The 26,858-nt window shown below is 35.8% G+C and overlaps 2 protein-coding genes and 1 long non-coding RNA gene across 10 annotated transcripts; 1 reads left to right on the top strand and 2 right to left on the bottom strand.

Moving 5' to 3' along the window:
- Positions 1-158: 158 nt before the first annotated feature.
- On the bottom strand, positions 159-20,926 carry LOC111809165 (ADP-ribosylation factor GTPase-activating protein AGD4). 7 transcript variants are annotated; one of them, XM_087124405.1, is made up of 19 exons: positions 20,749-20,926; positions 18,371-18,447; positions 15,349-15,449; positions 12,373-12,443; positions 12,054-12,116; positions 10,102-10,146; positions 9,803-9,868; positions 7,934-7,981; positions 7,748-7,843; positions 7,611-7,652; positions 6,590-6,805; positions 5,694-5,825; positions 4,233-4,451; positions 3,035-3,121; positions 2,680-2,937; positions 2,262-2,383; positions 1,958-2,048; positions 1,298-1,746; positions 159-475 (listed from the first exon to the last, which is right to left on the bottom strand). In XM_087124405.1, the coding sequence occupies exons 1-19, from the start codon at positions 20,908-20,910 to the stop codon at positions 361-363; spliced, it is 2,460 nt and encodes an 819-aa protein (XP_086980531.1). In that variant the 5' UTR covers positions 20,911-20,926; the 3' UTR covers positions 159-360. The 7 variants fall into 7 exon arrangements, with proteins under 7 accessions (XP_086980531.1, XP_086980537.1, XP_086980538.1 ...); XM_087124411.1 differs by lacking the exon at positions 20,749-20,926 and having other exon boundaries at positions 15,349-15,405; positions 18,371-18,388; XM_087124412.1 differs by lacking the exons at positions 18,371-18,447; positions 20,749-20,926 and adding an exon at positions 13,836-13,951.
- Positions 20,927-21,231: 305 nt separating this feature from the next.
- LOC111805627 (gibberellin 2-beta-dioxygenase 6-like) lies at positions 21,232-24,645 on the bottom strand. The gene is made up of 3 exons (XM_023690769.2): positions 23,077-24,645; positions 22,176-22,497; positions 21,232-21,714 (listed from the first exon to the last, which is right to left on the bottom strand). Exons 1-3 carry the CDS (start codon positions 23,532-23,534, stop codon positions 21,451-21,453), a joined length of 1,044 nt encoding a protein of 347 aa, XP_023546537.2. The 5' UTR covers positions 23,535-24,645; the 3' UTR covers positions 21,232-21,450.
- On the top strand, positions 22,379-26,764 carry LOC147793797 (uncharacterized). Of its 2 annotated transcripts, none has more exons than XR_015422714.1 (7): positions 22,379-22,517; positions 24,147-24,203; positions 24,670-25,068; positions 25,142-25,216; positions 25,340-25,442; positions 25,590-25,670; positions 26,473-26,764. It is a non-coding gene; the product is annotated as an uncharacterized LOC147793797 (long non-coding RNA). The 2 variants fall into 2 exon arrangements; XR_015422715.1 differs by having other exon boundaries at positions 25,287-25,442.
- Positions 26,765-26,858: the final 94 nt, after the last annotated feature.

Raw genomic sequence — 26,858 nt, 5'->3', positions numbered from 1 at the left:
TTATAGTTTCAATTCTTTTAATTATGTTAATAGAGTTTGTAACTCAATTTATTTTGGTTTAAAAATAAAACTATTTCATATTGTTTCAATAATTTTAAAATCTCATCTAAAGTTCATATATTTGAAAGTATATAATACAATAAATAAATAAATCAATCAATCAATCAAAAAGAATGTCATTTATGCGAGTGGGCAAGAGCCATGGTGGCTGCATGTCACTGCAAATCAATAAGTTAATATGAAGGTCAAGAATGAAGAGATTACAGAAGTTATGGCAGATAAAAACACCACCAATAATTACAAAATTCAAGATTCGACTGACAAAAAGACATAAAAATCAGAAGTGTTCCATCGTATTCTTTATTCAGATCTTGTAAGCAAAAGAAATAGCTCCTCATCGGCTATTGCTCCCATTTCCATTGCTCTTTCTAATGCACTTAATCCTCCACCGTCTTTGATGGATGGTCGTGCACCTCTGTTTATAACAGTTACAACAGGCAGAAACACAGGTAATGAAATTGTATCAGAACACCACTATCAATAAACTTCAGTATACATAGTTTCAATATAACACCCCTGTAAAAAATGTTTCGTTCTCCTCTCCATGTGAGATCTCCAAAAAAGATGGATACTGGGCGGTGTGCCAGCGAGGATGCTGGCCCTGAGTAGATTGTGAGATCCCACATCGATTGGAGAGAAGAACGAGTGTCAGCGAGGACGCCTGACCCCGAAGGAAGGTATGCAGGTGTATTGTGGGATCTCACATTGATTGGAGAGGAAAACGAGTGCTAGTAAGGACGTTGGACCCTAAAGAGGGGTGGATTGTGAGATCCCACATCGGTTAGAGAGGAGAACAAAATATTATTTATAAAGGTGTGTAAAGCTTTCCCTAGCAGACGCGTCTTAAAAACCTTAACGGAAAATTTGAAAGAAAAAGTCTAAATAGGACAATATCTGCTGACGATGGACTTGAACGGTTACAATGCATGGTTACAATCCATGAGATCTTATGTTAAATGCTTCTCTAATTGATATTGATAAGCACTTTTAAGTATTTTGCTAATTTTCAAGTCTAAAGTACAGGAGAGTGTTGGAGTATTGACATAAGATTTAAGCTAGTGTGTTGAATGGAGTGAACATAATACCTATGACTTTTGATAATCAACCCAAGGGATAGTTCTTCAATGTAGCAACTGCCACCCCCCCCACCCAACCCAGAACACCACAAAAAATAACAGCACATGCATAAAGAAAAATCAAATAACATAAAATAAGACAAAAGGAGAACATATTGTACCTTCTAAGTAGAAACTTAGCCAAGCTATTGTTTTTCTGGGAGATGCATTGGTGCAAAGGCGTACTTCCATTAGAGTCGCATACATTTATATTGGCACCGAATTGCAACAACAGTTCAAGCATCACTTGATTGTCATTTTGACAAGCGAGATGCAATAGTGAGCAACCTTGAAGACTGTTCTTTGACTCGCTAGAATCCCAATCTCTCCCACACAACGATGGATTATGAGATTCTTGATTACTTCCCGAGGGCTCCTCATCCAAATTCGGGCTCGAACTGACACTGACCACATCATCAAAAGTTGAGTTGACAATCGATACTGCTGAAACTACTATGAGGCGATAAGCCTCTCGCAAGTCATTTGTTTTGACAGCTTCCCAGATACTTTTTGCATAAGAATTGTTGCAGGGTGCTTCACTATCCTTGACCACAAACAGTTTCTCTACATACTATATATGACAAAGATTGTGAGCTTCATGTGAGATAACTACGAGTATGAAAATACAAACATATCCCAAGAATTAAGCCCTCAATGTAGTGAAAACAAAAATATGTAAGTGAACTTGAATGACCAATAATCACAAAATGTTGTGGGGTTGCTGGAAAGGAATTATGAATAATTAAAACAAATAAATAATGCAGATGAAAAATCCCTTGTACCTTAGCATGAACATATTTCTCCCGATGCTGTATGGGATCCTTGAGACTTGGTTTCGGAATTGGCGTGGCTACGTCGTGTTGTATATTATCACTGCAAAAGTTCTTGCTTTTAGAATTCAATTGTAAATACTAGAAATTTTTTCTTATCAGTCAGTTGCCTAAAAAATGGTGTAAATATCTACTACCTTGAGAAGAAAGATATATTGTAGGAATATTTTGCTATATTCTGTAAGATTGTACAAAAGATCAAATTTTGAAATGAACTCAAGCATCAAATGAACAATACAACTCAAGGAAATATTACCTTCCCGTATCTGCAAGAAACAATCCTTCCCAAATAGAGTTACAATAAGCATTGCCCAAGTTCCTAAACAAGTCCAGTATTGAAGGCTCCCAGACTTTGACATCTAATACTATCGATCTTACCTGCATGAGCCAGGAATATAAGCCCATCATGTTTTCTTTTCACATGATTAGGTTAACATTTGTTTTTACAATTGTTTCTGGTGAGTGCCCAAGGTTCCCCTCCCATGTGTTTCTGGTAGATATTAGGCATGGCATTTATTTCAATATTCCAAACTTTAGAGTTCAAATATAATATTGCATTGTGTTATTACGCAATATTTTCCAAAGCTAGATACATATATAAGTAGGAAAGCCCAACTCACCAGCACAAAAATCAAAATCCATTATGATAACAAGATTGAGCCTGATCTGAATACCTTCGAAATATGGACACCAAGATTACGATGAACACCAGAGCATTCTATGCACAACAAAATGCCAAGGTTTAGAGAGGCCCACTTAGGCTCTGGAGTGCCGCATTCTGCACATAGATCATTTCCAGGAATTTCTCTTAATATCTTAGAAACAGAACCTACTTGACTGCCATCTTCTAGTCCCTTTTGATGTAGTGTCTGTACGTTATAATCGTCGAAATTGTTGTTGTAACTTTCATCATGTTTGGCTTCCAGAAATGGCTGCAGAACAATTAAAAGGCTGTATCATAAGCATCCATGCTTTAATCCTTCCTTTGTCGCTCACACACAAACATACAAGAAGCTATTGGGACCAAACCTGTTGAAGAAAGTAAGAATTGAAAAGAGATGCAATAGCCCCGGTGATTTTATTGATCCAGTCCAGCCTATCTGCCTCGTTTTCGGCCTAGCCCAAAGAGCAAAAAGTATCAACAAGGATTATGTTCAACCAAACAGTGTTATTTCCATTCTTTAAGAGAGCCCAAATGTTTAAACAATAAGTACAAAGAAGTGGAAAACTTGAACTCCGAAGTTTTTTTTTCTCTTTACCTTCCACTCAAAAATTGAAGAAAGCAAAGTATTAGGGACACAAAACTCCAAATCCTCCCAGGTACATTTAGATATCTAAGAATTTTATGTACAACTTCCATACGCTCTTTATTAGGACAGTCCATAAATCGACCCACCACGCTAACAACAAATCCAATATTTGTGCGTGCGTGAGAAAGATAGATGAGATGTCGTACCAAGTGTTGGTATTATCCCACTCAACTGATGAAATCTAATGATCAAGTCTAAGTTTCTTCTACGAGTCCATTGGAGAATTTGTTGGTTTGCTCCCAAGCATGCCTGTTTCTTTAAGATGATCTAGTACATATTTCCTCTAGGAGACAACAAGACCTATATGAGATCAAACAACTTTCATACCTAGAAAATATTTGAGCTTTCCTAGATCCTTGACCTCAAATTCTTTAGCCAAGTCATTCTTCAACTTCTGCAATTCTGTTTCATCATACACTACTAAGAGAGCAATTTGAGTTTCTGATTTCCTTTTGACAAAGAAGCATTGAAAATATCCAAGGTTTATAAGAAAGTTAGAAATCTACCAAACCATTCACGAGGGGAATGCTTGAGCCTGTAAAGGGCTTAAGTTTGTATGCATTTTGTTGGATCAACGTTCTCGAGGAATATCCACGTGCACCTCTTCTTTCAAATCACTATCTAAGAAGGCATTTTTTATGTCTAACTCTTAAACAGATATAGACCCCAATCAAGATTGGTTTCTAGAGATATAATGATTCTTATAGTGCTTAGGGTTTAGAAGCAGATAGGAAGGTCAAACTAGAAAGTGCAAAGCAGGCTACATGCATTCTCGGTTAGAGCCTTAGAGGAACTCAACATTCAAGTCTAGATGCTAGAAACACAAATAGCTGAGAAGAAAGCAGAAAAACTAGGATGAATAAGCCATTCAAGAACTTAAAAGACAGTACACCAGGATAGCTAAGTCAACTAGTTACCTGCAAAGTGTAGGTCTTAGAGGGAGAAATTATTCTGAAGCAAAGTCGTAGGTCTGTATCCTCCGCATCCTTCTTTATTGTAGACGTATGCAGATTAACTGTAGAGCAACGCAAAATTTCTTCATTGAATGATGATGCCCTCTTGTGCCTTGAACGGAATCTATCAAAAACACTTTTGTGGTGTTCATTTGAACGATTGAAACTAAGAGATTGATGGCCCTGAAGGAGATATTAACACATTAAATTTACCAAAATCCGAAGATCAGGTCTCAAGGATTTATTTACTTTCCATAATTATTTATATTTCTATCATCATAACCATTGTCTAGAATACTATAAAATATAACTTACACACAAGGAAATTTTGAAGTAAAAGGTTTCACCTAGATAGAAAATAATATTACAAAAGAAAAAGGCGATTTGAATACATAGAAGCCCTAAGAGCCATATAATCCACAGATTGATCTTCAAGCAAAAAGAATAAGATATAACAACTTCACATGAACAGCTGAAAAAAAGAGCACTACGCATAACAAGCACTTGAGGAATCAGCTCCAAACACGTCTCAAAAAGTATTTTTATTTATTTCAACCAAAATTTTCATGATTAAGCACAGCAACAAAAACATATATATGCTTATTGAAAAACAATGTCCAAAAAAATTGCCTTCCATAAAAGATTCTCATCCATTTCATTCTCCTTCATTCACAATAACTAGAATTTCGTCCCACATATATGAAAAATCTTTTGCAATTCAGTTGGATGAATTGTATCTCATTGATATCCAATCATACGATAATATCACTAATGACAAAATTTGAGCTATAAAAATAACGTTGGAAGATCTTTATCTATACCAACTTCCAAATTGGAAACTTGATTCCATAAATAATTTATTTTTCAATTATTTTCATTGTTTTAGAGAAACTTTTTTTTTTTATTAGGTTTAATTTTTTCTAACAAGAAACAAACTTAGCATTAATGAGGGAAAAAGTAGAATAATGTTCGAGGGTACAAAACTTTCTATTTTATTGATGATTGTATTTTGATCTTTTTCCCTTTCTACTTCGCTGACCGTCCTTTTACACAATACAGTCATTTGAGTATATCATACGACTACCTTTGCATAACATTGGTTAAAAACAAACCCAAAATGTAGAAGTGAAAAGGAGAAAAGGACTCGGTTCGTATTCTGCTGAAAACTTAAAACCACCAAAAATGCACCATCTCTTATGCTACATAGAATTATTTATTAACAAATCAACTGCACAGAACCCACCACAAAAGAGTTTGATGGGATTAAATATTTTTTTTTAATAAGCACAAAGTGCATTAAAGAACAATGAACCTCGGGGCTTAATCATGCCTCGCTGGATGTCATGGTGCTGAAGGTGCTAATGTAAAAAATTAATTTATAGAGAAGATCCCTAGCAATTCTACCAATGTAACAACTAAACGTACCATATATTTGTTTCCCTTGTTCTTATAATAATAGAGAGCACCTTGACTATCAAGTACGAAAAACATCCTTTTCCATTCTCCCCTCGAACCTGAAGATCGTTTCAAGAGATATCCTTGTTTTATAGTTTCAACCTACAGATGCAAGGACAAAAGAATAGTCAAATGATATCGCTGGAGACCTGAAATATTTTAGTTTAGGGAAGTATATGTATACAGAACTTATCATTTTCTAAAAGAAACGTAACAGAAGACTAATATATAAATGCTCTCTTGTTACTACGTTTTTTCCGAAATATGTGTAAAATCTTCATCATATTTATTGTTTTGGCAGACTGTGAAATGAAATAATATCTTCACGTGTAGTAGAGTAAATTTCTGTGAAGAAAGCAACAACTGAAATATCGGAAAAGATATAAACTAAAAATTTTAAAATAAATTAGAGATAATAAAAAATTTGGCAATGAGAATGGGTCTTGGTTGGGGTTCGGTCCTCCGTCCCCAAAATTTCTCATCCCCATCTTAGGCATTGCTCTCATACCATATCCTAGAAGGTTCCTGTAGGAATTTTTCTCATCCCCAAACATAGATGTGCGAAGGACATGACTTCAAACTACAACCTCCTCCCACTTAAGATATTTCATATCATATAAGCTATAACTTATAAGTTATTTTATCCACAATGTTGAAGACTTAGGCAGTTGTATTGTGAGACTAATCAAGATAGAGTATTAGTTGGCATACATTCAGAGTTATTAAAAGTGATCATTATTATTGAACATTTCAGGAGTTATCAAAAGGAATACATCAATAGCTTTGAAATATAAGAAAACATTTCAGGAGTTGGGTAAATCAATGGTATTGTGAAAAAGAAAATGAAAGGAAAAAACGTTCTTTACCTGCCCATTGACAATGAACATGGAAGCTGTATCAACATTTCTGTAGGAACTAGTACCACTACCAAGAATGCTATCAGAAATCACGGAAAGATCTAGGCTATTGGAATCTTGCAAATTGTCCAGCTGTGCTTGTGACCTGAATTCCTGAATTCTTTTTGCAAGTTTATCTTGTTCATTGTTGGCCAGTTCTTTAGATTGTTGTGTATATGTTAGAACCTTAAACAACAAAACGCAAAAAATTACTAGGAAAAAAAAAAGTAATTAACTTGTGCAAGATTGTGTACAGTTTTCCATAAAGGGTGGACATAGCTTATGTTAGGACATATTTCCAGCACTAAATCACAGAAATCTTCTAAGTACCGCCACTAATGCTTAGCCATGCCACAAGGATAAGAAGTATGTAGAACCTACTAAATAAAATAATAAAATTGATGGTCTTGTGGCTAAATATGAATTTAAATAGTACAGAAGTGGATTCATGGAACACTTTGCAAATTTTTGCTACCAATTCACATTAGAATAAAGTTGACTATAGATGATAGACAAAAAAGAAGACGAAGTTTGTCCTCGCCGATAATGACAGACAAACTTCCAACTCCCAAGAAGAAAAAATAAGTTAACAAGCAAATCATCATATTGGTCCAAAGGGTAATATCCATACTATAATAAGTTAAATACACTGTGTAACAAAGCATCCAGAAGTGGTTGAGATATACCTATAAACCATATACAAAATAATGCTACAGTTCCGACAGAAATTCCATCTCGGCCGTGAATAAGCTTACACAGGAATAATTGGAACCCATCAAAAGGATACTTGATGCAGCCACATGTCAGATAACCAAATGAAATATTATTTCCCCAATCTAGGACCCGTTCTATCACATCTCAAATGTCCCACCAGAGACAGATTTAAACTAGATGATTGCATTAACAATGTTTCTGTCTCTAACTATATCAACTTATGACACAAGTTCTTCACACCAGAAATTTCGAAGTTTTTGAAAATATAGGAGCATACCTGATGAATGAAAGGTTCCATCTGGCCCAATAAGTCATGGCCCTAGCTCATAAATAAATAAACGCTGTTTAGTCCACATAATGGTAAAATCATTCAATCATGAAATGCAATATCATCAAATAATTTAAAGAGCATACTAGCTTAAAATATCTCAAATGAGCATCCATCAGTGCACTTATAGATTCTAAGAACTCATACTTCTTCTTTGCTTCAACGTTCATGAGAGCATTCACCTACCGCCCTCAAAACAGTAAAAAAAAAGTTAGTGCGTAAAAAGACTAAAGAGAATAGGATAGAAAAAAACAATGTAATCGTTAACCTACTAGATTGAAGCGGCTTTTCTCGAATGCTGACTTTGAATTCAGGAGGTCCTGAAATAAGACTGGGAGGTCATCAATAAAATACTTCAAAAATATTATATAGAAGAAAATAGACCTTCATTCTCCAAAAAGAAAACCAATAGGAAACTCCAAAAAGGTAATAGGGAAGATAACAATGACACACCCAAAAGTGATTGTGCTGATGTTTGAAAATCATTTCATTCTCTTTTTCCCCCTTACTTGTCAAACTATTGTATGTACTACTTTGAAATCCTGGTTCGACTTGACCAAGTCATTAACAACTCTGCAAAGTCCTTGGACAATGTTTTTAGAAGAGACAAATTCCATGGATGAGTAAATATGTGCAGAAAAGGTTTCCTACATCAAAAGTTAACTAACGAAAAGGCTATCCTAAGAAGAAAGATTATAATCTCTAAAATGGTGTTTTTGATTACACCAATACACAGCAGCAGTAGGTCAATGTAGAAAGAGATGTCAAGGGTGCTCCAAATTAGAAAAACACACCATACAACAAGACGTAGAGGGTAAAATTCCTTTGACAGTGTCTGGCATTCTGTTCTTACATCTTTATACTAGTGTAAATGCTTGTAGCCATTTAAGGGTTACATCATTACGGCCTTGCTACACTTCAAATTATTTATTATTTTTTTTTTGGCGGATGGAGAAGGAACTCCTCGATCATCTCTCTGTAGCCTTTATTTCTTCCAAAGTGGAATCAAAACACGTAAAAAACAAATAGCTCCAAGCAGATCAAATGAACAGCTCCAAAGAATGCAACAAAACGGTCCAACTAGAGAAGGCATCTCTCACAAAACCTGATCAAGAGTGTTAACTCTTCTGTGGATAATCGGCCAAGAAAAGAAATTAAACCTTAATTGGAACTTCACCCTCCATAGAGTAGAAAAGACGAACTCGCTAGAGGGAGAAGGGTCCAACAAGCAACAAACGAATGAGGTACAAGAAAAGCCCCCAGTAGGGTTAGGACTCCAAAAACGAGCATCTCTTCGCCTTGGGCTAATCTCTCCATGGGGAATCTTTCAAGCCAACGCTTAGTCAAAAGAATTATGTCTAACCTGCTATGCACCACTCTTTTCTTCTATTAGACCAAGTAAATCTGTAAGCTCACTCTCTCTTCCGTAGACCAAGTAAACCTGTTGTTCACCAAGGGGGTCTACAAGGTCACACTTTTCTATGAGTCTATTAAAACACTTCATCGACTTGGCAATCCTTCCTCCACCAAACTTTTCAAACGAGAATCTGGTTAAATTAAGTCTCCCGCTAAACAGCAACTTTCTCCACAAAGACCCAGAGATTACCAATCTCCTCCCAAAACGCCTTCCTCCCTTCAGGGGCAGGAGGCCCATACACACCTTGAGACCCACCTCACCTTTCAAGTCTTGGAACTCTACTACCACTGAAATCGAAAAGACCCCCTTCAACACCTCCATCGCTTTAAAAAGCCTCACATCCCACATTAAGAGAATACCTTCTGGAGCCCCACCCATGCAATTGGATGAATTCAATTTGACATGAAGAAGCTTGCGAAGATGTTGGATGAATTCGAATCTTCATGTAAACCTCCAATTCTATTTCTGAATGAAATCTCTCTCGTTTCTTATAATTATTAACTAATTAATCAAAGTTTAAAAATTAAAAAAATAAAAGAACTAAAAAGAAAAATACCTTGTTGTCTTGCATACAGTTTCTAAATATACACAAGTACATCAAAACAACTGAAAATTAATTTAAAGGTTTAACTGTAGAAGTTCATGTATATCAACGGCCAAGAAAGTGAGAAAGACTATCCAGGAGAAACTATTAAAACTTCCATACTAATATAGCAAGGCATACCTTTTCAAATTCTGCAACAATGTCCCCTCGTGTGTTCTTTTTCAATGACACAAACTTTTCCCGAGCCTAGCAATGAAGTTATGTTTCAAATGAAAATAAAGAGTCGTGGAAAATTTACATTTACATATTGTACACATATATTTAAGGCTTAGGATCCATCCATTCGCAACGTTCCCCCTACTAAGGTGTTTCAGTTTACTGGAAAAACCACCAATTATACCAATTTTCAGAAACATGTATCGTCTGGCAAGAAGGCTTCAAGCTAAGGACAAATCACAAAAGCAAGTATATACAAACACCTGATCGTACTCATGCATAGCTTTATCGAAGCATTGGCGAGAGTCCTGCGAAGTCAGAAGAATATTTTAAAAACAAACTCAGTAAGCTTAGAAAGAAGAGTTTCAAGTGCTTACAAGCACAATAAGAGAGTAGGCTCTATTCAACAGTTTTAGGGGAATTCTACAATTAACAAATCTAGAGCATTCATGGTCAAGCTCCTCAAATGCCTATTTTGAAAAATGTACCATGGAGGGCAAAAGTACCACGAAGAAAACTTCCAATTTTTTCTAATAAGAAACCGAGCATACATTGAAAGAAATGGAAAAATGTATGACATACACAAAAATAAAAGCCCAACAAAAAAAAGATTCCAAAAACTATAGGGAAGGACACCAATCTACAAGAATAAAGTCCAACGCATAATTGCAAAAAACCTTCGGCACAAATGCCTATAAAGAGACATAAAACCTAATAACTTCTCGTAGCTCCCCTCAGATCTCTCCACACCTCTAAAAAAGATAGAGAAAAAGCACGCCTACCAGAGAACGGTGTTTTTCTCCCAGAAAAGGAGAAAAGCAAAAGCTTCTCCATCATACCTTGCAATCCCTTCTCAAAACCAATGAGACTCCAAGCGCAACTAAGAAAATGGACCATATCGACTGAGCATAAGGGCAACTCCAAAGAATATGGTCAAGGTTCTCCGAAGCATCACTGCAAAGGTAGCACCAGCACCCCCCCCCCCCCCCAAAAAAAAAAAAAAAAAGTGTCTTTGTACTCTTTCTAAATTGTTCACTCTTCTACACAAGACTTGCTAGTCAAATAACATGACCTAGGGTTATGACTAATGGCTAAAGGGAAGACCTAGATAAGAGGAAGGCAGTTCACTCACCTCACAACCGACTAAAGACACCCAAGTGTTCAACTTCGAATGCTCGCATTTGATACCCATGATGGAGCTCTTTCCTCTATTAATCTTGAGACCCGACATTGCTTCAACAGACAAAAAGGTGTTCAGATTAACGAAAGAGGTCTCAGCACCAGCACAAAAGAAAAGGGAATCATTAGAAAAAATAAAGGTGCAAGGTGAAGTCTATCCATACTCACCCAAGAACCCTTAAACCAACCCTTATCCACTCTAGTAGAGACTAACCTGCTCAGAACATAAAGATAATATGAGAGAGAATCCCTTGCCTATGACCTCTAGTCGCAAAAATCCTTCCTCTCAGCTTCCAGTTTAAAAGGATGAAGAAGTTCACATTTCTTACACAGCTCCACATCCAAGACCTCTACTAATAACCAACTGCTTCTTCTCAAGGACTTCACCCAAGAATATGTAGTCTACGTGATTGTATTCAAAAATGAATCTTTCCATGTTTCTCTTTCTGTAATCATCTATGATCTTATTGGCCCCAAGTGCCTGGGCAAGGATCTGCCTCCCTGCAATAAATACACCCGAAAACTCCAAGTTTGAAAGACTTCCGAATAAACCATGGTGTTAGTTCTTATAAACACAACCATCCAAGAAAAGAACTTAACCTTCCGCTAAATTGAGATATTCATAAGTTCAGCAAATAAAAGGAACGGAACTAATGGAAGAAGAAGGATGATGTTAAATAAAAATAAAATAAGTATATCAATTTACAAGGAAATATGTCAAATGACTTGAAAGTCCATACTCTTTCATCCCTAAAGTTCAAGCATCACACTAACATTTGAAGAGGAGGATAAGAAGAACTAAGAGGAAGATGATGAAGAAGATGAAAAAAAAAAAAAAAAAAAAAAAAAAAAAAACTAGATGACGAGGAGCAAGGAACTACCTCCTCCCAACAAGAAAGATAAAAAGGATAAAAGAGAAGCTCTCATTGTCTAATACCTCCAGCCATCACATTTTACCTTTAGTTTATAAACTCATTATCTCACAAAAAGATGAATAAGATAATGAGACAAGTTCTCAACTTTTCATAGAACTTACCCTTACTCCTTGTAAATCTTCGTTCAGGAACTGCATCAACCGATCCGATAATACATGTTCTACCTGCAAAAATATGAACAAGAAAGATTACAAAGTAAAATCCATATAAGCAGCGCTTGTCTTCAATGCTAAGGTCAATCAAATACAGTTGCATTTCTTTGCCCTTATTTCACACGCCAAAAAGTAATCAACCTTAAGGCTTAAACTCTCATACCCCATTACTATAAAAAATAATAAATAAATAAAATAAAATAAAATGAAGAAGATAAATAAAAATAAGAACTTTTTAAACATCCCATAAAGAGGATCTAGAAATAACCTGGGAACGCAGTTGTTCTTTGTAGGTAGCCAGTTCACGAAATGCAGTGATAAATTTGGATATAACTGGACCTGGAACAAATTAATGTGCAGATAACAAGTCATACTTAGCTTAATATACTTCTGGGTTTCTTATAAATTAGAAAATAAATAAAAATATGAATATAATCACTCCGGCTCTTTCGTGAATTAAACAAATTAGAACCTAACGTGCCTACTATCACCATAGAACCACGTTGTCTAATTAGCTATTTATACCACATACAAAACATACCTCAGGGCTCAACCGGGAGAAAATCAGGTTGAGCAATTCTAAACTATAATCCAAATAGGAAAGGTTCAGTTAAGTTACAAGTTTGAAATTCAACACTAAACTACGCGATAAATAAAAAGTTTGCCCTCGCTCTTCCAAAAGAAACAAGCACTTTTCATTAAGAAATTGAAAGGAACAAGAGGACCAAGCAGCTACAATAAAGGCTCTCCAATTAGTCCGTATATATAATAAAAAAAATAATAAAATAAACATTACAGAAAGATTTTGACATCACAGCCCACACAGCCATAAAATAGATAACATTGCCTAAAGATGGTCAAAGTAATTTTCACAATTCAAGAAGATGAAATTGATGGGAGACCTGAATTGAACCTTTTCCAACTATAAATTTTTGAAAAAAAAAAAAAAAACACAACCATGCAGAGATAATTTAAATAAGGCTACTCATAACATGATTTAACTACAATTTTGGTCTTGTTATCAAAAGCTACAATTTAGCCCCTGGGCTTCTAACAATTAGAGAAATAGAGAAAATCATTTTTAAATCTTCTCTTGACAAAGATCGAGCTTATAGGGTTCTTGCAACATGTACGACATTCTTTATCATCGAAGGGTTAATTACGGGATCACCTTGTCTTGCAGTAATAAATAGTACCATCTATAGTAAAAGTCCTCTTATTGCTTGGAAAAGGACAATAAAATATGAAACTAGCACCTTTTTTCATATGATTCGTGACTCAAGAGTCCACAATCCAAGATCAGTTACATGATAATTGAAGTAAAATTATAAGTTCTTTTCCTACGAAACCACATGTTCATTGAGAAAAAAAAAAGAAAGAATGTGCAAGAGCATGTAAAAAAACAAGCCCCAACTAAAGTAACCTAACACTAACTACAAAAAGGACTACAATGCAAAATAACAAGACCAAGCTCTTAACTACAAAATGTCATAGTGACCAATGCCCACAAGGAGGCATTAAATTAAACTCGGCCACCTCTTTAACTTCTTCCTCAATCTCTCTAAAAGTTCTATTGTTCCTTTCAACCTCAAAACTTTGCCCATCTACATAAAAGGAGGATTCGAGTGCACCTCCTCCAACAATGATCTATCATCTCTATTATGAGCCCCACAATCACCAAGCAAATTCATCCAGTGATTTCAAAGATATTGAGCAAACTGGCAGTCCTACCGTGTATGATCAAGGTCCTCCTCATATCTCCTACAAAGAATGCACCATTGCGGGTACAACAAAAGGGAAGAATTTCTTTGAACACGATCCACGGTATTAACTCTCCTTTGTAACACCTTCCACGCAAAAACCTTGTCATTCTTTGAAATTTTAACATTACAAAATGAAGGAAAAGCAAATGCAGTAGGAGAAGGGATAGACAAGATATGAAGAAGAAAAAAAAAACAATAGTAAGAGAAACTCCTAGAATGATTGAGGGTCCAAATTCTAATATTTCTTCCACAATCAGACAAAGGACGACATAAGCCTAAAGAAATCAAAGAAGAAAGGTCACAAGAAAGCAACACTGAGGCCACAAAATGCAGCCTTTTGTTCGGACAATGGTGTAACTGAGCAAAGCACACAAAGGCTTATCACTCACCCAAGTTGTTAAAAGAGCATTACCTAAACCTTGCCATTGGGACAATGCTTCACTTCTCCTTGTTATTGATAACCACGACAACAAATCAAAGCAGATAAATAAAACACAGGGAAGAATGTCAAAGGAGAACATCCAAAGACCGCCAAAGAAACAAAAACCACCAAAGAAGGAATAAAGAAGACTCGCAAGATGATTGCTACATGAGTGAACCAAAGGGTCTCCAAAAAAACTTTTGAAGAAAAAACTGAGAGAATCTTGAGGTGAACGTTGCCACTCGAACAAATGGCTTATATTGCTGGAAAAGAGGGTGAAAAAAGCCTTGACTGGGTAGGGTCAGATGAAACAGCAAAACCGTAGGAAGCTTAAGGCAATGAAGCCCCACACATCCTTCCGAGAAGTATATCAAGCTCTCGTACCATGACATTTTTAGCTGTCAACTGCTTAGTTCCAATAAAGAAACAACAACAGCAACAATAGATAACAGATATAGAACTTGAAAAAGGGAGGCTTAATCCTCAATCATTGACCTTAAATCCAGGGAATTATTTATAGAAAAAAGTTACAGACTTTCCTAAACAATATACAGCCAATTAAAAGAAGTATATAATAAATTAGGTTTAGAGTACTAATGGGAATATATAGGGAATGTTATTAAGATATTTGTATTGGCATAATGGTAATTAACGAGGGTTTGGTTTATAAATAGAGAAAATGAGGGCGATGGGAGGTAGGCATAATTTTGGGAATGAGTCTATTGTGAGACTTGAGAGAGACTGGTGTCATTGAAAATTTCTCTTTGATACTGCAAATTTTCAATATTGCTGGAGTGCTTTTTTTCTTTTTATTATAGGGATCCTATCACATTATTCATCGCTGATACAAAAGACAACCTTTCACTTTCATCTTGAGACCCACAGTAATGCGACAATCAGGGAGAATTTATAGATACTGATTGGGACTTCGCTTAAAGAGAAGTTACTTAGACGACCAGCATAGATCTGGAAATAGGTCACAATTAATAAATAAGAACCTATGGCTTAGACTCATTAGTTGAGGGAAAGATAATAAATAACATAAAGAGATCATTACAACCTCCAATGGACACGCTGACAGGATCATCCTGTCCAACACCGAATCCTTCCAAAGAATCTGCAAAAGAAATGTCTCCATTACAAGCTTCTCCAAGAGTTTCCCTACAAAAGTAAACATTTGCACAAACAATATAAATGAATAAATACTATCAAGAAAAAATGATAATATGTTACACGGACAAGGCGACAATATTATTTAAAAAAAAAAAAAAATTGAACCTAGCCATGGGCAGGCATATGTTTAAAGAAATATTTTGGAAAATTATCCTTTTAATCCTTGAGTTTTCTGCAATAGGTCACATTGGTCTCTAAATTTTCAAAACATGCATTTTAATCCCAAAGTTTAAAGAACAACCGACCCTACACCTGTGTGATTTCTTAGTTCCACCAAGACACGATTTGGTTAAGTCTTTTGCATGGGTCATCCCTTATTTTGAGATTTATGTTTCCAAATTTGTTACAAGGATTCTACGTCTCTAATTTTCATTGTGATACATGTGAATTTGCCAAACATTCTTGTGTATCTTTTCCCATTAGTCAAAATAAAAGTTCTACCCCTTTTTCATTTGATTCATTGTGATACAAGGGGACTCTCAATTGTTCCATATATTTTCGGTGCTTGTTGGTTTCTCACATTAATTGATTGTACTCGAGCCACATGGCTATTCCTTCTCAAAAAAAAAAAAAATCAGATGCTTGTAAAATTATTCTTGCCTTCAACTTAATGGCTCGGACCCAAGTTGGAGTCAAAATTAAAATATTTCGAACTAACAATGCTACAGATTACTTCACCTTTTAAATACTACCTAAGCATTGTTTTCTCACGAAAACATGCCAAAAATGTACGGGAGAGAGGGCGTTCTTCCTACAACTCACACGATTAATCGCCTTCCATCTCTTGTCCTAAATAATCTAAGTCCAATAGAAGCCCTCAACCAATTTTATCCTCACTTTCAAACATCAACTGGCCACACACCCTGCATATTTGGGTGCACCGCCTTTGTTCATGTCCACAACCCCCAAAGAGGTAAACTTGATCCAAGAGCAATAACATGGGTCTTTTAGGATATTCTACGACCACAAATGGGATACAAATGTTATAATCCCACATCTAGGAAGTCTTACACTTCAATTGTTGTAATATTCACCAAGCATAAACCATTCTTCTCTAAAGCCTCTATTCAAGGGGGAACATAGACATTGAAGAGAGTCCTTTGGGAAACTATTGAACCCCTAGGCACACTAAATGACCATCACACAAAACCAGCTATTGAGTCCACACCTACTATCGAGCGTAATTAGTCAATTCATGCATGAACCGCAAGAGCCTCACCTTCATGTAGCATATAAAGTGTTACGTTATTTGAAAGGAACTTCAGGAAAAGGAATTTTGTTCAAACGGAACAATTTTCTTGATTGAAAGCTTATACTGATGCTGATTATGCTGGGTAAATAGTGGACAGAAGATCTACTACGGGGTATCGTACCTTTTTTGGAGGTAATTTGGCAACATGGAGGAGTAAAAAGTAAAATGTGGTGGCTAGATCATCATCAATCAGAATTATGAGCTATTGCGCAAGGGTTATGTGAAACTCTTATGGTTGAAGATAACTATTGATGATTTATAAATTAAGGAACAAGGGACGATAAAGTTGTACTGCGATAACAAATCAGCTATCATTATTGCACATAATCCTATCCAACGTGATAGGAGTATATGTAAATTAATCGACATTTTATCAAGGAGAAATTAAAGGAGGGGATAGAATGTATTAGTTATGTGTCGTCTCAGCTTCAATTAGTAGATATACTAACAAAAAATTTCACAACTCAATGTTTTATGAGTTAGTATCCAAGCTGGCAATGGATGATATTTATTCCTCAGCTTGAAGGGGAGTGTTGAAAGAATGACCTTGATTTAAGGACTATTTGTGTAATCCCATTAAAGAATGGAAGTAGTTGATATTATCTGTATTATTAACTAGTATCTACGATTTATTTAGATTTATTGTTATATATAACTAAAGATTTATTTAAATCTTATCTTGTTATTGGAGATTTATTTAGATTTTTCTTATCTTGTTAACTAGTATCTTATGTAGCCTTTTTTTGTATTATAAAAGGCAAATGTACCTTTCTCAAAAGAAATAAGAAAAAATAGCAGTCTAATTTAGACTTGCTACACTGCCTAGAGAGAAACTAAGAGAAGATTCAAGGAGATGTTCTTTAGAAGCTTCTTTAAATCATTATCTCGATCACAGGTGCCCTCCCACCCTCTGTTTAAAGGTGTTTGCTACATTATGAAGATCTAAACACCATATTCTCGAGTGGACCATGATCAATGGAAGCCTTAATACTTTAAATATCCTTCAAAGGAAGCTTCCATCTAATTATTAATGTCGTTGGTGTGTACTTTGTGTTTTGAGGTCGAGGTTGCTCTAAACCATGTGTTTTTCGGTTGCTCTTGTTCTAAGGCCTGTTGCTTCATCATTTGTGGACTTTCTCCAAAAATTTTAAGAAAACGTCCTTCAGCTTTTAATTGGCCCTACATTGTCTCCTAAAGCTTACATTCTATCGGTCAACACAGTCAAAACTCTTTTATTCGAATTACGGCTGAAAAGAAATCATAGGATTTTCCATAACAAGCATCTTCCTTGGCTCGATCATCTTAAGTCCTCAGGCTTAAAGGCTTCCTCTCGGTGTTCTCTTTCTAAATCTTTTGCTGGTTTTTCTTTACATGATATTAGCTTAAACTGGAATGCCCTTTTTTTTTCCTTGTAATCCATTTTAAAATTCCGCTACTTGTTCAAAAAAAATAAAGAACTTAAATTTCAACACAAAAATTAAGAAATTAGAGTTGTAAGAAAATTATTGCAAAAATGAATAAATTAAAGATTAGCATAAAAATGAAGACATTCACATATTTTAAAGATGGGGGAGAGTAAGCTCTACTCATTCCACCGGACTCCATTTCAAACAACCTCGACATGGATGGTGGAAAGAAATAAAAATGAAGCACTTACATAAATATCCTACATCCATCGTGTAGTCTTCTGCATCGTTCTTCCAACTCATCAGTTGGTTGTTCTAGAGAAAATATCTATAAATAATGGGAAGACAAAATAAAAGGTAAGGAAAGCCATCTGATTGCCTAATAAAGAAAAAATCTAAGTTTTAGAAGAAGAGCTTCCAAAGACAACCAAAGACAATTCATTACAAGTGATTTGAGGAAAAGCTAATATTCTAGAATTCATATTGCATGTTAAATAGGAAACAGATTGAGAACGTGAATTGATAGAGAAACTAAGTATCTTTATGCTTATTTCGAACCATGCAAATCGAATGTTCCCATCCAGAGCTGGGACAGTACAACAAGTTAACTCACACAGTAATATAAGTTCCCGAAGATTTTTAACATTAATCGCTGCCAACTGAATCAACTTCCAATAGATGGCTTCCACTCACAATGTACCATAAAGATGATAAACAAGTCTATAAACTCCAAAAACAAGAACAGTAAAGTATTAAACACATGATTTCCAGTGACAAGCAAAAGAAGAACCACGAATGTTTCTTTTCTTTTTTTTTTTCTTTTTCCTTTTTTTCTCTCTATTTACTCCTCAGGCTCCATAATTCCACTTAAAAGCTATTTAATAAACTTTTTTTTTTTTTTTTTTTTTTTTTTTTTTTTTTTTTTTTTGCGGGGGGACTCTTAAACCATCAGTTTAAGGATTATTATTTAGTTATTAATCTCCTTGTTTTGTGAGTTCTCTTTCTTGTATGCTCTAGTATTATTTCATTTTTTTCCTTAATGAGAGCTCAGTTTCTTATTAAAAAATAATAAAAGCAAAATAAATTCTGTTATTAGCCTTTGTGTTATTCTCTTTTATATTGTTATCCCCCTTCATCTGTAACATGTTTTAGGAAACTTTATCATATTTTCTGCACCATTTTTTTCTTTTGGTGAATACAATTTTTACAACTTCTCCCTCCTCGATTCTCTCCCTTTCCTTCTAAGCATTCTTCAGTATCATTGTATTAGAGCTGACCTAGAAATCTTTCTTCTTGCTTCAGAAATGCCACAACCACCAAACCCACCTGTCTCATCTGGAAATGGACATGGGTCTTCTTCCTCAACCCCCACAACGACAGCAAAACCTCACTAAAATCCACCCACAGCTCATTAATTCTTGCTCAATCAGCTTCCAATCAAGGGCGTTGGCCCAAAAATACCTTGAATACAGCAGCTAAATGAGGTAAAACACAGTACCAAATATGTGAAAATTTTGGGCATAGTGCAAATTTGAGTTACCAACCATACAATATCCAACAACCTCAAGCCTTTTTTTACTCAATTTAATCCAAGTTCTAGCAGCCCAAATTCACACAACCCACGCAATTTTATCCAGTCCAATCCCCCAACCTTACCCGATCCAGTGCCATACTCCACGATGCAATGGTGTATAAACTCTGGCACCATCTATGTCGCATAATGGGGCTTGTCGGTAATGGTACTTTTATCCCTATCACGCATGCTAGTTCTGCATCTTTATTATCACCTTCTTCATTTCCTATTAATTTATCAAGTCTTATGTGAACCTCCTATCTTGCATTAACTCATTGGCCTTTCCAAATTATGTTGAGACAATATGACCTCTATTGAATCTTAACACTTTTATTGTCCAAGAAGATTCTCCTTCAGGACCATCTTGATGGTTGTCTATATAAGCTAATTGTGAGGCCTTCCTCAACACGAGCGCTTCATTCAAGCTTGCCACCCGCTATTTTGTTAACTCAGTCCACCTCCAATTTATGGCATTTAGATCAGGACGCCCTACTTTACTTGTAGTTGGACAAATTTTGCGAGTCTGTAACATTGATGGTTCTAAAAGAAATAAATCTTAACACTTGTGACTCTTTTCAAAAGGCTAAAAGCCATAGGCTACCTTTTGATCTTGTTCATTTTGACTCGTGGGTTATAGCCCCTTTAAAGTCTTCAATTTCTTAAGTTTTCCTTTTCTTCGCCCCTCTAACGAACACAGACTTGAATTCCGATCCACCAAGTGTGCCTTTCTTGGCTATAGTTTCAATCACAAAGGACGCTTACCTTCAATGAAACTCCTTTCCCTATGGCTAAACCACCCTCAGGTTCTCTCGTTGTACCCTCCCAACACATTGAAAGGGACAATGATGCCAAACGAATACAGAAACAAGTTCAAGTACAAACAACAAGATTAAATCTACTCGAAGTATAAAGAAATGATTCCAACTGCGCGCATAAAAAGCAAACAAGCTCACAACTGTAATCAATCCATCGTTAACCACAAATCCAGCAGCCTACAAGATTCGACAGGAACAAACAAACTAAATTTCGGCAATGGGGCTCGTAAAAGGAGGCTACCTGTTTCAGGAACATAGGAGAATCCTCAAGTTTGATGAACGTCCCCATTCCGTCGCAAAATTTTCCTGCGTGTGGGTTTGCGTCTTTGTTCCTCAGCTGAGAGCATGAGATGGGAAGAAATAATGCTTCCATTCTTGTGCACGTTGAGGGCTCCTTGGTCATTATGGCTTACAAAACAGAACCTCAGCTTCCCCCAACCAAATGTCCTATCTTTCCCATTATTCGTCAGTTATTTACACTTTCACCAAAATACCCCTCTACCTCACCAACATTAAAAATTCACCCTCCCATTTTTTTTTTTTTTTTTTAATTATAGCAAAAATACCTTTTAAACTATTTTATTTATTTTTAAAAAATATTCTTAAATCTATTTTTTTTTTTTTTTGTCGTATAATATCTTATTTATATCATATTTAAATGTCAAAACATATCACACCGTATATTTTACTCATTTAAATTTTATTGAAAATTGGGTGTGTTTAGGTATTTTTGAAACATTGTACAATTTTGTACAATATGAAGGTCTAAAAAATAAAAACATACAGATATGTGAATGACGTTTCAAGTTACGAGTAGATACGTTGAAATATTTCTCGATCTACAATAGTTATACTACAATGTAGTTGATCATTGCAGTCGAAATTTTGACTGACATCATGAAGATGGTAGATTTGAAAGTACGCATCTTTCACTAATTTGTTGCTAGTTATTTGAGTTTGAATTGGTATTGATATTGATGAGCCGAAATTTTGAAAGACCTACTTTGTATCCAATTTTTTCCACATCATCTCTAACTTGCTTTCTGTACTCAGCGAAAGTGAAGTGTCTATACGGTGAAGGTTGTCTGCAACTCCCAATTGGAGAATGATAAGAAGGGCAGAGGAAGTACGCTATCGAATATCTTTCCCGCATTGAATTAGTTACGACCCTGTGCTTCACACTTTTGTAAGTATCATTGCTCCACGCCTGCAAATCAACTTATCAGTTCATGACATTTTGCATAACGTAAGAAGACTTATAGTTCGAAATTGAAAGGGGTTGAATTATTTGTCGATCGATAAATATATTTTAAACCAACGTCTCTTTTTTATTTTTGATGATATAATTGCAGAAGCCGATGACCAACCAACTTGACTAAATCGAATTGTATGGTCTTATTATAATACTTTTAAAATTTTAGGTACATTGTCACGTTACAATAAAATTGATTTTATGATTTAAATAATTTATTAGGGACAAAATAGAACTTTTGAAATTAAAAAGGAATATATGCTTTGGTGTTTTAAATTTTGTTTTAAGGGTTGAAAATAGAAAATAAAACAAAAATAGATTAAATTGAATCTAACCTCGTCAAACCACCTAGACCAATTTACAAATTTAACCCTAGAGTCATAATCAAAACGAAGTAAAAGAGTTGCAGCGCGTACCTGTAGAAGATCTCCAATGTTGACAACAAGGGCTTCTGGATTGGGTTTTACAGCTACCCATTGCGATCCTTTCATCAGCTGCAGCCCGCCGCTGCGATCTTGATGAAGTATGGTAAGAAAATCGCTGTCCGTGTGGGGCACCAGGCCGGAAACTTCGCCGGGAAATGGACAGATTGGGTAATGATTCAATCGGAGGAAGCATGTGCTTTCGTCGCAGATGTCGTCAAATATTTCTTTTCGGTGGCCCATACACTCCACTAAAACTCCTGCTAAAGATCTTGCTAACTTCGACATGGCGGTTGCCAGTTCCTCCATCACTTCCCTGGCGTTCAAGCATATAAGGTCAGTGAGTAGTGGGCTCTCCTTGTTTTTTTTTTTTTTTTTTTTTTTGTAATTTAGTTCAATTGTGGAAGAATGTGGCCATTTAATGCCGGTTGATTGTGATTTCGAGGTGCTATTACTTTTTGCCGTCTAGCTGTTTGTGAAAATGTCTAGACGAGTTAAACTCTTCAAGATTGCGGGATGCTGGTGAAAAGTGCATTAAAAATTATAATATAAAAGATATCAGGTTAGATTACAAACAGAACTTTTGAAATTTTCATTTATGTTCCTCAAATTTGAACTAAAATATGAATATGACATGATCATTAGATGACTTTTGGCTGAGTTGGCATGGTATGACATAGGGTTGGATAAATTAACAAGCATACCAGCCTTCTGTAAATGTGATATTAACAAACAAAAACGTAATCTGAAATTAGTCTAAAACTTAATAATATAATTGAACTTTTTAAAGTTTAAAGATCATATCGACACAACGTTTCAAGTCTTGGAACTAAATGAAAAAAATACAATACTTAAGAGAAGTATGTAGCTGGATGAAGGGTGATAAAGTTGATACCTTAAGTTAATGAACTCGCCATAGCAGGCAGCTTCAGAGACCTTTGTGAGGGGAATGTGAAAAGCTTCAGACCAAGAGAACTGGTTTGGGTGGGTTGCAGTCGGTGTTCCCCATCGGTAAGAATGATCCAAAATCCCACTTGTAGATTTTTTCTCAAAGGGTACCCCAAATAACTTCATTTGTTCTTTGCTCATTCTGCTCAGCAGCTCTGTGCGTATCCCATGGTTTATCACTTGGAAGAATCCCCATTCTGCCGACGCTCCAAAAATTTCTCTACTGCAAGCCCTCCTCTTCTTTTCATTGCTACTTTCCAAACCTGTAAGATCAATAAGAGGAAGCTGACATTCCTCCATGACAGAGTTAATTTGTTGATTGCCATTGTTAAGTAGTTGTAATTGAGCTTTGGATTGCAAAAGCAACTCGTATTGATGGAAGAGTGGTGGGTTGGAGTCCGTCATGGTAGTGTTCTCTATATTCCTTGTGGGTTTCCTACAAAAGTTATGAAAGCGAGAAGTGCTCTTTATATTCCCAGTCTGTGGAAAAGAGAAGTTGGGCTTAAGTTGTGGGGAGGAGGAAGATCACAAGTGGAATCAAACAAAGACAATAGAAGAGGATACTGTAAAGGAGCTACCATATAGTGACAATTGTCATGAAAATATGGATTCTCTCTCTTTCCATTTTCTCACAAAAAAAATTGGGAAGACGAGGTCTGTTTCGATCCCTTTTAATATTAACGATAGAAGACAAGCCTAAGGAAGTGGGAAAACAATGAGAAGGAAAGATCCAAACCTACCTTCAACTTTTTGAGTTTGGTAGACAAAAAGTTTATATTGGGACCCTTCTGTTGTTATGTAGCAACTACCAAGTTTATTCCCAATTAGGCTTCAGTGAAATAGAATGTTCCATTTCCATGATTGTTTATTTAGTTTCTTAAAATAATTGTTTATGCTCTGCGGATTCTTTCCTTTGTGCATAATTGGTGAGTATGGCTCTTAAACGTCATTGTTTGTTTCTTCTGCAGCAAACCTAACCAAACCTGCCATGTCTGGATTCTTCATTTGTTTTCTCAGGTTTATTATTTCTGCTCTTGTTGGTAGATGGATGAGGATGAGGACGATAATTTACAGGTACGTCCTGTCGAATGAAGAATCCAGACATGCAGGTTTTGTTAGGTTAAAAGATATATATATATGTGTATGTATGTATGCATGCATGCATATAGAGATAAAGAGGCTAAAACATAGTCTTCGTTAAATCTGATTACGAAACAACATAATGTCCAAGGTTTAGATAACCTAAATTCTAAATGCATGCCACACCATCTATCATGACAAAATGAAAAACAATATATCTACTCAATAGGTCATAAAAAGGATAAAATTGTAAAACAATAAAATTGAATCAAAATTATTAAACTATAATTTGTTGTCCTTGGTGGCTCATAGAAGCTTTTGAAATCAATTTTCTTTCAAATATGTATGTTCTCCTACAAAAGTTTAAGATTTCAATTTAATTCTATATATGTCTTTCTTTTTCTGAACTTTTTATCAAATAATTTACATTAACAAAATTTTACTTACAAATTTTGTGAAGCTTTGAAGAAGAAAGATTTAAAAAAAAAAAAAAAAAAACAGAAAATTGGGAGAAATAGAGTTGCTGGCGACAGTCCAACGAAGAGATAGTAAAACAATAGAAGGAGATTTAGCCAGGTTTCCACCCGACGTTAGAGCTATTGGTTGCTGGACAGAGATTTAGACTGGTTTGGAGCAAAATCCAGTGAGTTGAAGGCTTGAATTCAGCTTGAAATCAGAGAGGAAAAGAAGGAAATTCATTTTCGCTGTCTGCCTTCCGAGCGTAATTCGTGACAATCCAGCCAACCATTTAATGAGTTTCTTGAGGGGTTTTGATTAGTGGATCGTGGGAAAGAGTTCCATTGAGCTGATTTTGGAAGATTTGGGTGTGAATGCGAGGTTGAATATGCTTGGCTTTTGAGTAAGTGCTCGAACTTTCAAAGATAAATTCTTTCTCTACACTCAACCAATCCTTATGAATTTTGTTCCTACAGCTTCATGGCAGTGAGGAGAAGATTTTATGTGAGGAACTCGAGAGATGTAAACCATCACGTGAAGATACATTAGAGGTAAGAACGGCGATTTTTAGCCGAAGAATGAATGACTCCCTTCTTTAAATCGATCAAATTTGGTGTGTAGTCGAGGCTAATCCCTCGGGAGTTTTGATCACCTGAGTGAAATCTTGGCTATAGTGGAAGGAATTGGGACGAATCAAAGGGGGAAGGCCGTCGTCGAAGAGCCGCCGGAGGAAGGATGTTGGCTGCCAGAGAAAATATAAACTTGTGTTCTCCTGAGGTACACGAAGTTGCCTGTAGGCAGCGTTGACCTGTCAATGGATAACCCTACCTTGACCGTCCTGGTGTTTTAGCAAGATTTTGGCCATCCGTAGTTTGATTTTTTTTTTTTTAATCTATTTTTCCCAATTTTCTTCTTTTGACTCAGTTAGGGCCTACTTAGACAAGTTTGGGAGAACTTAAGACTTTAAGAAGCAGAAAAATCGAGCCTCCAAATACTCCAAGTATGGTAAGTAGCCATTTCGAAATTCCTATGCATGTTTACCTATAAGATCAACTTGGACTAGCATGATCAAGTTAGAATTAAGTTATATCTAGAAATATGCATGAATTATCTTGAGAATTTTGATTTAGAGCTTTGTGACTTATCCTTAAATTTTACCGTGCGTGGTGAGACTCTGCTAGGTTAGCAAACTTGCTTAGACTAAATTTGCACGTATAAGAATCATTCCTTGACCTTCTAAGCATAGTTGTATAGGATGAGCCACCCTTTTCAGAACTCAAAGCCTAATAAGCTTAGATAGGTCCTTAGATGCACGTTAGGTTGCGAGACTAAATTCCACTCTTTGATTCGGGAACCATTATACCATCAAGTTCGTTTGTGAATGTTCCCATCAGAATCCAAGTGGAACCCGCTTGTAGGGATGCCCTATGACCAATGAGTATAATACAGATCCGAGAGATCTCTAGGTAGGCCACTAGGGAGGCTGAAGAGCTAGTTACTACGTTAAAGCTTAAAGAGTTGAAATAATAGTGGACTTAGGTTATACCGTATGACAAAGTTTTGTCTCGTGACCTTTCACCCATATTCAACTCTCTGGCATGTCTCATTGATTCTTTCTCTTCTTGAGTCATCGTAGGGGGGAATTTTGGGTGGATCTAATAGTTTTAATAGCACTTTGTGGTCCAAGAATGGCTTTAATATTAATCCCATACTTGTACTTTTTGAATATCAAGAATGGCCATCTTTTTATCTTTGTTGAACACCTTTTTGGCTCTGATATCAATTTGTTGGGTTTGAAACGTGGCAGGTCAGAATAAAGACAAGTAAGACAAAAGGTTGTTGTTCAAAGCAGAGGAAAACAATGGAAAAAGGCAATGAAGGACTAAGACACAGAATTACAGTGGCTTTGGTCTTTTTCTACTCACTTACATCAAATGGGCCTTTGGTATGTATTAGTTCTTGTCAAACAACTCCCCCCAAAACAGTATGAGCCAAATAGTTGACAACGATTATTGATTGAAAACATCACCAGTTTGCACTTTGTGTGTGAAATATACAAACATTTTAACAATATGAAGCAAATAATTGGGTTGGATTAATGTTATCGAATCACCTAAAAGCACTACACTTTCAGTTCTACTGATGATAAATTACTTGTTCCCGCACTCCAAACCCGCTTCTTGTTTTGTGGAA

The sequence above is a fragment of the Cucurbita pepo genome, chromosome 1, assembly GCF_057944985.1.
Source record: "Cucurbita pepo subsp. pepo isolate OVF chromosome 1, ASM5794498v1, whole genome shotgun sequence".
Lineage (NCBI taxonomy): Eukaryota > Viridiplantae > Streptophyta > Magnoliopsida > Cucurbitales > Cucurbitaceae > Cucurbita > Cucurbita pepo.
Note: the sequence above shows the minus strand (reverse complement) of the source record. Positions and strands in the feature narration are given on the sequence as shown.

What these genes read in the sequence shown, in the direction of transcription:
- LOC111805627 (XM_023690769.2), bottom strand. Translation starts at nt 23,534, where the DNA reads ATGACGGACTCCAACCCACCACTCTTCCATCAATACGAGTTGCTTTTG. An exon ending in GGCGAGTTCATTAACTTAAG is followed by an intron (nt 22,498 to 23,076) that starts GTATCAACTTTA and finishes CTTGAACGCCAG; the next exon opens with GGAAGTGATGGAGGAACTGG. An exon ending in ACATTGGAGATCTTCTACAG is followed by an intron (nt 21,715 to 22,175) that starts GTACGCGCTGCA and finishes GTTGATTTGCAG; the next exon opens with GCGTGGAGCAATGATACTTA.
- LOC111809165 (XM_087124405.1), bottom strand. Translation starts at nt 20,910, where the DNA reads ATGACCAAGGAGCCCTCAACGTGCACAAGAATGGAAGCATTATTTCTT. An exon ending in AAGATTTACAAGGAGTAAGG is followed by an intron (nt 10,147 to 12,053) that starts GTAAGTTCTATG and finishes CTGACTTCGCAG; the next exon opens with GACTCTCGCCAATGCTTCGA. An exon ending in AGAAATATGTTCATGCTAAG is followed by an intron (nt 1,747 to 1,957) that starts GTACAAGGGATT and finishes TGTCATATATAG; the next exon opens with TATGTAGAGAAACTGTTTGT.